Source organism: Octopus bimaculoides, chromosome 4 (assembly GCF_046866305.1).
Source record: "Octopus bimaculoides isolate indiv1 chromosome 4, ASM4686630v1, whole genome shotgun sequence".
Lineage (NCBI taxonomy): Eukaryota > Metazoa > Mollusca > Cephalopoda > Octopoda > Octopodidae > Octopus > Octopus bimaculoides.
The window spans coordinates 119677782-119689835 of NC_142931.1; the positions used below are offsets into that span (position 1 = coordinate 119677782).

The following is a 12054-nucleotide window of genomic DNA, read 5'->3' on the forward strand; positions in this document are numbered from 1 at the left end:
AGCAGTCCGGCAAAGAAGACCGATAGAATAAGCACTAGGTTTACAAACAATAAGTCCTGAGGTCGATTTCTTCGACTAAAGAACCCTTTAAGACAGTGCTCGAGCATGGCCGAAGTCAAACGACAAACAAGTAAGAGAATAAAAGAAAAGGAATTTATCTTCCAGCTTTACTTTTCGAGTTCAAAATCCGCCGGGGTCGACTTTGTCTTTCATCTTTTCGGGGTTGATAAAAAATAAGTACCAGTTAATTATTGGGGTCGATGTAATTGACTTACCCACTCCCCTCAAAATTACAGGCCTTATGCCAAAATTTGAAACCAATATCTTAGACATTTATATAATTTGATAAAAAATACAAAATGTTTTTAATTGGGAGAAACAAATAAAGGTTAAACTCCAGTGTTTGAACCAAGCAAAAAAAAAAATAGTGCAATAAGTATAAAACAACCTGTAGTAAACGAATATGAAAAAAAAAATGTGCGCTGGCGAACGGGGGGAAGGGGAGTGGACTCGGAAAGGCGAACGGGGGGAGCGGGGGAGAGGACTCGGAAAAGTCACATCGGGTATGCTCCGAGTCTTCTCACACCCCCGCCCCCCATTTGCCAGCGCGCATTTTCTTTTTTTTCTTTTTTCATATTCGTTTACTACATGTTGTTTTACACCTATTACACAATTTTTTTTTTCATTTTTGTGACCGGGTGTTGAAGTGGGGTTACTGGATCGTGTGAATTATCTGAGTCCGTACCCCGCACCCGTCACAATTTTTTTTTTTTTAATAGTGTACTAGGTGTAAAATAATGTGTAGTAAACGGATATGAAGAAAAAAATTTCGCCGACGAACGGGGAAGTGAACTGTCCAGGAATCGAACTCACTATCTCATGATTGTGAGCCCGATGCTCTAACCAGAGTCATACGCCTCCTAAACGAAGAAAATTAAGGTGAGCGTCAAGGAGGAGGTTGAATGGTAGCAAGGAGTTCTAATAGTAAATAGGAGAGGGTGACAGTTTTTTTTCTTCAGTTTGGCCGTCCTCCCGGATGCTTCAATGATATTACGCGAGCAAAACATCCAACACAGTCCCTCCTTATATGTTCTTAATTCGTGAACGTTTGCCATTCCACTGACTTCAAGTAACTTGTCCACATAATTTAGACGTTTTCTTCTGCTGTTGATTCTTCCTTCAACTGACTGCCATAAAGAACGGTAGCAAGGATGAAATGATGAAAGACTAGTCATACTATCGTATGAAAACTGAATCAGTGTCCTCATGCTTATAGCTACTCGGAGTGTGATGGAACTATCCAGTGTCAACGACATCATTTTGGCACAACGCCGGTAATTTCAGGGAGGGGTAACACGATTGCATCGATCCCAGTACTCAACTAGTACTTAGATATTACTTATTTTATCTCTTTTACCTTGAAAGGATGTAAAACAAAGTGGATTACGGCGGAATTTGAACTCAGAACGTAAAGACGGGCCAATGCCGCTAAGCATTTTGCCCGGCCTGCTAACAATTCTGCCATTATTATCAAAGTTATTCCCCTTGACATATCACTGATTATTAATAATTACCTCCCTTACATGAGTTGTGAAAGAAGGAAGCAGCGGGTAGTTGATTTTATTTTTATCTTTTACTAGCTTTAGTCATTAAACTGCGACCATGCTGGGGCACCGCCTTCGAAATTTATCAGAGAAAGCTTAACATCACGAGATCTCTTCAGTACGGTTTTGTCAAGGACAATTTCTCTACTGCTAAAAGCATCCACTACACACAGTTATGTGGTTGGTGATAGGAAGGGTATCAACCCAAAGAAACCCAACTAAAAATAAAACATACCTGTTCTAAGAGTGTAGTGGATCACAGTAAGAATATGACGACCTATCCAACCCATTCATGTGGAAGTGGAATTTGAATGAATAGTCTGTAAACCTCATGTGGTATTAGGGAAAATATATGCTTCGCATACAGTGCATACATTCTAATGAGAACCTTTACATGGCTGCTAAGATCAGCAGCCAAACCTCTCTCAAACAACACCTTCCCATCCTAAAAGAAAAGTGAAAGGGAATCACATATTGATTAATGCAATCCAAAAAGTCAAGGTGGTCATGGCCACAATGTATTTGATTACATAAGTTTGCTTGGTCAGGGTTAACTGAAGTCTAAACAATGGTAAATAGCATACCATTTTATGTAAATGCCAAATAGCATACCATTTTATGTAAATGCAAATTGAATTATCCGAAGGAATTTCCAAAATTAATCAAATTAAAGCATGGCTGTATGGAGCTCACTTTGCAACCACAAGGTTTTGGGTTCAGTCCCACGTAACAGCAACTTGGACAATTGTCTTCTACAACAGCCCTGGAACAACCAAAGCCGTGTGAGTGAATTTCAGCAGAGAGAGAGAGAGAGATAAAGAGAGAAAGAGAGCGTGTGTATGTGTGTGTGTGTGTGCATGTGCATGTGTGCACATGTGTGCGTGCATGTGTGTGTGTGTCTTTGTGTTCGTATTGCACTACCACTTGACAGCCAGTGTTGGTTTGTTTATAAACCCAAAGCAGTTCAGCAAAAGAAACCTATGAATTAAGTACCAGACTTTAAAAAATCCTAAGTACTGGGGTCAATTCATTCAATGAAACCTTTCAAGGCAGTCCAATGGCTGAAACAAATAAAAGATAAACGATGATATAAAGAAAAGAAGACAAATGAAGATTATTATATAAAAAAACAAAATTTAATTATGAAATGTGTAAGTTCATTTTTATCTACATTTTTCTTTTTAATTTTCTTATTTTATTTTCAAAATACTCAATCTACTTTTATGTCCATTATTTAAAATAAGCATACTGCATCATTTCAGAACTTGTGAATTTTGGTGCAGGATGAATTGAAGTGTCCATAACTGGAGATCTGACCTTGATGCGACGTATGTGAGTATCCCGGCCATTCTGATGATTGGAAAGAACTGCAAGTTGAATCATAAAAGTTCGTATATGTTTGTCATTTGAATCTTTGAGAGGAATCCTAACCCAACCAACTGGTTCGATTAGTTCCACTTGCTCAAGTTCGACTAAATCGTGGAAATTATTTCCTGCACGAATTGAGATTCTGAAAAAAATTAATGAATTATTTGAATTATTATGGAAGACTTTTAAGGAAAAATTAATTTATTTCCAATCATCAACCTACTAAGACCTGAGCCCCTGCGCCTAATTTTACCCTCCACCTGGGCTCCTGGGCAAAAAAATAAATAATTGTATACACAGCTCGAGAGTAATGATTACAGGCAAACTATTCAACAGAATCACAAAAACATTCAAGAGAATAATAATAATAGGCCTATCTCTCAACTACCATATTTGTTCACCCAAATCACTACTTTCCTCATCACGTCCACCAGTTTGATTGTTTAAATCACTCTCGTTGTCTGTGTAAGGATAAACCCTTCATCCAAAGAATAAATATCAATAATTTCTTCCTTAACCCTTTAGCATTTAAACTGGCCATATCCAGCCAAAATATTCTACCGGTTTTATGTTCAAAATAGCCAGATCCAGTCTCTTACACTTACACTACAATGTCATTCTAAAAATAAACAATCATGCCATTGAAATCTTGAAGCTAAAAGACAGTGTATGATTAATTCAAAACAATGTGAATAAATAAGGATTACACTTGACAGAGTAATCTGACAGAGTAATGCTAAAGGATTAAAGAGCCTAGGCCTTGCTTATTTATCAAACAAAGTACTGGGATCATCATATGCCCAATTCATAGTAAAAACATCCATTTTTTTTTTTTATCATTAAAAACAAAAGTAGACAACAGCTATGAGGGACGCCATTAATAATGAGTCATAATTACACTTGACTACAAAGCTGCAACATAACCAGTTGTCTATTTTTTTTGTATTTTATCTTCTTTTTCTATGAGTTGTTCATTATCATTTTAACTGGTATCTGGTAGAGATTACATTTATGTTATTCCTGCTACAACAAGAACATGGAACGATAAGGTTAACATTATTTTTCCTAGGTATATCTATAGAGGAATACCATGAATTATGGTTCAAATTACATGTCACATAATTTAACTTAGTAAGAGCTTCAATTTGTTTCAAAATAAAGTACTTGTCACAAAGATTTTACTGTTGTTGACCTGTAACATCATCCAACAGTTGGGGAGTTGTCTACATCAACAGCTGGATGATTGTTAACACCATCACTTGGAGAGTAGATTACACCAACATTTGGAGAGTGATTGCCACTGATGCTAACATAACACCATCACATCATCCAACAAATGGCGAGTTACCTACAGCAACAGTTGGATGTTTGTGTACACCAAAACCGGGAGAGTTGATTACACCAACAATTGGAGACTTGGTGTTATACTACTAACATAACACTGAGAAATTTGAATATGTTAAGGAAACCTGTATAACTAGACATTTCCCAGACTGTTTCTCTTCCAAGGATGGGCTTCCTATCACCCCTTCCTTTCTCATTCATAAACAAGAGTATTATTATAGTAGATTATTTCGGTAACCATGGGAGCTATGAAAAAATACAAAGCCAGCATCACCACTAGATCATTCTACACATCTGTGTAATTTTTCGTGCAATTCCATCCATGAATCCCAAGACAAGAAAGAATCGCCCATGTCAAATTTATATTTATAGATTTCACTAATTATTAATTACTCCTAACACTTTAGCATTTAAACCAACCAAATACTCTGTTTTATGTTCAAACTGGCCAGATCTTACCTTGTACACCAACCCAACAATGCCATTCTAAAATCAAACAACCACATCATTTAAATCTCAAAGTTATGAAATAATGCGTGATTAACTCAAAACAATGTGAATGAATAAGCTTTACATTTGACAAAATAATCTGAATGCTGAATGGTTAGAACAAATAAATCTTTTAGGTTTGTTGTACCTGTTGGGTGTGTAACTCTCATCTGCTTTGTAATTTGTATAAAGACATATATCTTGAATAATTGTTTTTCGTCGGAATTGTACATTCACCAAGTGAGGTTGTGGACCGTCTGATTGCCAATATGTGTCAAAATCTTCATCTCGTAACTGTTCAACACCAAATCCTGTTTTAAAAAAGGAATGCAATATCATGTAAATCCAACTAATACTATTTATAAAGAAAGACTTATGTATCTTGAAAGAGAGAGATAGAAGTGGGTGTCCAAGTGTATTTAAAGGTTTATTTAATGAAAGATCTATCATTTTTAGTTATCATCATCATCGTCGTCGTTTAACGTCCGCTTTCCATGCTAGCATGGGTTGGACGATTTGACTGAGTATTGGTGAACCAGATGGCTGCACCAGGCTCCAATCTGATCTGGCAGAGTTTCTACAGCTGGATGCCCTTCCTAACGCCAACCACTCCGAGAGTGTAGTGGGTGCTTTTACGTGCCACCAGCAATTATATCTATAATAGTAAAAGCGAAATTCTGTCTGTTCATCCATCCAGCCATCCAGGACCCCTGCATCTCAGTCTACATTTGCTCTACATAGACATATTATACCTATTTGGAATCAGGATGATCCCAGGATTGAAAATCTGCCCTACATTTGGTTCTCGAATATTCAGCATTGGGATCAGGTTTGGTTGAGGATTTGTTGGCATATGTTAACATTTGAAAATTCAGATTTTAAAAGAACACCATAAATTTGTGAATTCACAAGTCCTTCATTCAAACTGAATTTCAAGTAACTTAGACAAACCTTATTCAGGGACCTTTTGAGCAGGATGGGCTACTCGACCTGAAGAAAATTCTAACTGGGCCCCACCTGCGAGGTCATGCACTGTTTATTTTGATGAGATCACTGCATCGCGCACATATAGTTGTGATGCATGTGCCTGCTGTACCCTTATCAGACGAGTAGTCATGATGGGTATAATGGGCTTCGTATATTTTACCCCAGTGTCAATTTGATGGCATGCACTGCTCTCTCACTCAATAATAATAATAATAATAATAATAATAATTTCAAATTTTGGCCAGCAACTTTGAGAGTGGAGGTGGAGGTACAGCCAGTACAAACAGGTGTTTGCAAATTAAAGTTTTTTATCTTTTACTTTGTTTTAGTCATTAGATTGTGGCCATACTGGGGCACTGCCTTGAAGAATTTTTGGTCAAATGTATCAACCCCAGTACTTATTTTTAAAAGTATTCTATTGCCGAACTACTAAGTCATGGGGACATAAACACACCAGCACCAGTTGTCAACCGGAGGTGTGGGGACAAACACAGACATGAAGACACACACACATAGATATATATACATACATACATACATACATATATATACAGGGTGCAATGGGTAAATTGTCACCAATTTATATTTTTAATTTCACGCATGGGCATTGTTTGTTTTTGATTCTGTCAACTACACTGTATAGTAGGGTCAGTTGGGCACCATCTATGAGAAAAACAGCACCATGAAGCAATTCCCTCTGCCAGAAATTTGGAAAGGACCTGCTGTACTGCTTGGCATTCATACCAGAACTGAAAGAAGCCCGTTGTATATATATATATATATATATATATATATATATATATACACCAGTGTTGGTGTATTTATGTCCCATAATTTAGCAGTTCAGCAAAAGAGACTGATAGAATAAGTACCAGGCTTAAAAATTAAGTACTGGGGTCAATTCATTAGACTAAAAACCTTTCAAGGCAGTGCTCCAGTATGGCCGCAGTCAAATGACTAGAACAAGTAATATATATATTATACACACACACACAGACTATCATCATTTTCAACTTGTGTTTTCCCCATTAATTTCCAAATAAGATATAAGGTTTCAAGCTTATGAGGTAGCAATGGTTGAGATCATGTCATTTTATAATTTCTTCAAAAGCAATGCCAAAAAAAACAAAAAAAAAGCATTAGAAGGGAAAATTGGCTTTTTGTTGTCTCCTTTACTGGTAATTTATCTCTCGTTCTGTAAAACTCATTACAGAGTTCTAGCATTATATCCGTTATATTAAAACACCATTCCCCAGTGTCAGTAGGAGTTGTGAAATAAGGAATGGGAAAAAAAAAAAATAGAAGCTTCTGGAAAACTTGAACTGTTAGTTGGTCTTGATTTCAAACAGAATCTAATCTGCTTCCACATTTGCCACAAACGCTCATGAAAAAACCTTAAATATTCCTGTAATTTTTTTTTTTTTTTTTTCCATTCATCATTATCATCGTCATCATTTTAATGTCGGTTTTCCATGCTAGCATAGGTTGGACTGTTTGACATGAGCTGGAAAGCCAGAGGACTGCACCAAGCTCTATTGTCTGCTTTACCATGGTTTCTACGGCTGGATGCTCTTCCCAGTGACATCCATTTTGAGGTCTAGTATAACTCTCAATTTCAAGGTTTGGTGCCAGCTCCTCCAGTATCTTCCACATATATATATCACTGCGTACCTCTTCTGTCTTAGCTCCAAGGAATAGAGACACAGCTCTTTCGGTCTCTCCCAGTAGCTCAGCTATTCCATTGATGCACTCTTCCTCGTGTAGTATCTCTGAACTGCCTCAAGTTCTGCTATTAATCCTACAGTGTAGGGTGACCATAGTTGAAGGCAGTAGTCCAAACGGCTGAAGACAAATGTCCTCCATAGGACTAGCATAGTTTCCTGGTCCCTTGTTCTGTAGGTTCACAGAATCCATATATATACACACACATACATACATACATATATATACATATACATACATGCATATATATATACATATACATACATACATATATATACACAGACAAATACATACATACATATATACATAGAGATGTGTGCATGTGTGAAAGACCAGTGAACATGTGATAGCTCGTTCATGATTGCATCTCAGCTGGCATTATAGAAACAGATTTTGCTGCAACTCTTTTCAATCACAATTATTCTACAGCTGAATGAACTGGAGCAACATGAAATAAAGTGTCTTGCTCAAGAACACAACATGCAGCCCAGTCCCGGATTCGAACTCACAACCTCATGATCATAAGCTCGACGCCCTAACCACTGAGCCATGCGCCTTCACAGTGAATAAAATATTACAAAATTCCGGTTTTTTTGGAGGGTACCCCCTCATATATCTATATTTATATATATAGATATAAATGCATGTATGATATGTATCACATGTGTGAGTGTTAGTATATGTGTTTGATTCTGTCTCCATGACTCATCATGTACTAATTGTAAACAAACATAGCTGTATTATAAGCAGTACTGTTTGTTTATAACCTCCTATGAAAATATGCCCAAACTAGGGGTGGTAAAAACATTACATTTGTTGGAAACAGGGAAGGGTTGGCAACAACAAGAGCATACTGGTATAGCAAATGTGCCTCGACAAATCTCATCTGAGTGGAGTAAAGTAAACATTAAAATGATGATAATTATGATGACAGTGTCTGGAATGGTGCAGCTTCTAAAACAATGGCTACCTAAAACTTTCCAATTTTTGTCCCTTCTACTACTACTACTACTACTACTACTACTACTACTACTACAGTAGTTTTGGCTCCTTGAAGATGATTAATCTCATGCGTTGTCTCCCTAGGCCCAGCTAATTCATGCCTCTCCACTCATCTCATCATTACTAGCCACTCCCAGAACCTGCACTAATCACTTTTCCCAGAACCCAATCCTTCCTCACCAGGTGTCCATCCTTCCAGTATTCACTCCCTGCCTGTGTTTAAATTGCAGTTGTGCAAAAACATCAACAACCACAGTAACCTAACCAGTTTTAGAAGACCTATGTAGGGTATTGCCTACCACCCTTTTCTCTAGATCAAGCCATTACAAAAAAAATGAAATTTTTTAAAAAGTACTTTATTTTATGTTACCCCAGTTCACCAAGATATGCGAAATAGGTAACAGACTAGTTGGGAATGTTACTGGCAACAAACCATCATCAGAAATGGGATAAAAACTTATTTTTCATGTTTCATTCCATGAAACCAGACCTTAAGCACAATCTCTTAAAATAGATTTTTTTTTTTTTTTCCTTTTACGCAAATAAAATTCCTACCATTTATTCTAACCCAAATCCTAACCATAATATTTTTGGCTCCATGTCATAAAAAAAAAATACTGCCAAGGTCAACAATAACGATTTGAGTAATTGTTACTATTTAAAATAACGTATGACTTTTTCTTCTTTCCTTTTTTTTTCTTTTCTTTTGGTTAAATCCTTCAAAAAGGAAACATAAGTATTATGACAGAAGTTTTTATTGGCACATTATTCAGCAGAGAGACATGATTTTAACAATTTCTTGTTTTTCCCTTTTTTTTTCACTATTATTTCAAAGACAATTATTATTTCCTGCATATATATATGTATATATATATATCTGAAAGCTGTAGAAAACACAACACAAAATATAATAGTTACAAGAAACTGAAACTAACAAGGCAGCCTTACACAGAAAAAAATCTGTCTCAATAAATCCCATCTGAGCCATGTAAACATGAGAAAATGAGGTGTATCCAAGGTGTGGTTATTGCTAGTTGAGAACTGTGTGTGTGTGTGTGTGTGTGTGTGTGTGTGTGTCTGTCTGTCAGAGAGAGAGAGAGAGAGAGAGAGAGACAGAGAGAGATTTTCGATTCATGATTATATGTTCATTAGTATGCTGATGTGTTGAGTAAAGCACTGGCACAGTTTGGGCTACTTGGTGTCATATCTGCCATTGGGGTATATTTCCGTTGGATCTACTTCCAGAATTCCGCAGTGTTAGTTGAGATAATAATTGATTAAGTAAACAGAAGATGGAATTGGTATAATTCTTTATTTTGTATGATGATCGTTTCAGCTAATGACTGTTCACAGACATACAATCCAGTGACTTAAACCAGTAAAGAATATAAGAATATTATTACCTGGTTTACAGGATGATAGTGACCAAACAGCTTGATTACCAACTTCTCTGATTTTACCTTCTCGTTCATCTTCAAAGATTGCAGCCTCTTGGCAAGTGTTTAATTTGACAGCCATCACACAGACAACTGAAAAAGTTGCAGAGGCAACTGAAAAAGTAAAGTATTCATTAAAAAAAAAGAAAATAGGAAAATTGAAACTTTTAACTTTTAATCAACATTAAAAAACTTCTTTTGTTACTATATTTCTGATGAAATATACTTTTTGTTTCAATTAATTTTGGAAATAATGAAGAAATTAGTAAAATAACTTTAGCATTATTAAAATGGTGTTTTGAACATAACTGAACACACACACACACACACAGAGTCCTTCTTTCAGTTTCTGTTTACCAAATCCTGCCTGCATCTATTGTTTAGATTATTATTTTATTCATCATCATCATCATCATCTTCATCATTATTGTTTTATGTCCACTTTTCCATGTTCACATGGAACAGATGAAGTTTGTTGAAGTAGATTTTATACCACTGCATAGTCCTGTTACCAAGCCTTACCTGTCTCTAAGTAAGATAATATATCCCTATGCCTAGACATATTTTCGTGGGGGATAGAAATTGAAGGACACCATTTGTATGCAGGTGAAATTCGTTTACAACTGCAATGTGGTATATATATATATATATATATGACAAGTTTCTTTCAGTTTCTGTCTATCAAATCCAGTCACAAGGCTTTGCTCAACCTGGGGCTCTAGTAGAAGATTCTTCTCTAAGGTACCATGCTGTAGAATTGAACCCAGAACCTTGTAGTTGAGAAGTAAATTTCTCAATCACACAGCCATGTCTGTATCTTTTATCATGGGAGCCAGTGCCTGGTACTGCATCAGAGCATTTATTATTACTATTATTATTATTTCCCCTCCCTCAAAATTTCAGGCTTTGCGCCTATTATAGAAAGGATTATTATTATTATTATTATTATTATTATTATTATTATTATTATTAAAAAGGTGGCAAGCTGGAAGAACAGTGAGCACACTGGGAAAAGTGCTTAGTGGCATTTCGTCCATCTTTATGGTCTGAGTTTAAATTCCGCTAAGGTTGACTTTGCTTTTCATCCTTTTGGCGGGGGTCGATAAAATAAATACCAGTTCAGCACTGGGATCAATGTAATCAACGTACCCCCTCCCCCAAATTAACAGCCTTGTGCCAAAATTTGAAACCATTATTATTATTATTATTATTAAGGTGGTGAGATAGCACAATTGCTGGCATATCAGAAAAAATACTAAGTGAAATTTCTTCTAGTTCTTTACATTCTGATTTCTAAAACCACCCAGGTCAACTTTGCCTTTCTATAAAACAAAGTACCAGTCATGTCCTGGGGGAGGGGGTGTAATTGACGAACCCCTTCCCCTCAAAATTTCTGGCATGAAACCATTATTATTAGAAGTACTACTACTACTCCTCTATTGGCTATATCATTGCATAATATATCAAGTGACATTGCATTGTCATTTGATATATATTAATTGTTGTTATAACAACTTCAGACAACAATTAACTTTTTAGTTTGTTTTTATTTTATCTTTATTTTAAAATGATAATAGAATCTAATTTGAATCGAAAAGCAATTAGACGGTCATATTTGTTTCTCTAATTTAGCTGGAGGCAGAATGAAATCAATGCAATTGCTGTTTAACTTGAATTCCTGTGGGTTGATGGCTGTAAGAACAACAAGGGCAGAGAGCAATTCCAGAGGATAGCAGCTCAGAATATGAAAGAATGAGTTAATGGCAAGATTTGGTAAATGAAATATAGTATGATTGGTTGATGAAGAGAGGTAAATGTATCACAATAACTGGGCTGAAGAGAGAGACACATCCTGCTAATTCAAGAGTACAGACCCTGTTGGAGTAACAGAATAAAAAGCAGAGATACCGTTGTGTGACACTGGTTAATAAGTGTATTCATGGACTGCTGAGTGAATCTTTGCCAATCAATTGGTGACCGTCTTTGGCATGCAGTCGGGGATGTATGCACTATTGCAGACATGTGAGAAATACTGAAAGTAAGTTGCACTTCAGTTTTGTGTAAAATGAGCAACAAATTAGAGGTAAAGTAGTTTCTAGCAA

At 36.2% G+C, this 12054-nt stretch overlaps 1 protein-coding gene and 1 long non-coding RNA gene across 2 annotated transcripts in view; one reads left to right on the forward strand and one right to left on the reverse strand.

Moving 5' to 3' along the window:
* The first annotated feature begins 2615 nt into the window (after positions 1–2615).
* Positions 2616–9993, forward strand: LOC149136215 (uncharacterized). The gene is made up of 3 exons (XR_016241660.1): positions 2616–2755; positions 2867–2936; positions 9853–9993. It is a non-coding gene; the product is annotated as an uncharacterized LOC149136215 (long non-coding RNA).
* LOC106868833 (anaphase-promoting complex subunit 10) overlaps positions 2715–12054 on the reverse strand; it is a 31176-nt gene continuing 21836 nt past the window's right edge. The window contains exons 2-4 of the mRNA XM_014914259.3: positions 9920–10066; positions 4954–5116; positions 2715–3114 (exon numbers count right to left, since the gene is read on the reverse strand). Coding sequence (XP_014769745.1) covers positions 2835–3114; positions 4954–5116; positions 9920–10066 — 590 coding nt within the window. The 3' untranslated portion in view covers positions 2715–2834. The remainder of the gene's footprint in view (positions 3115–4953; positions 5117–9919; positions 10067–12054) is intronic.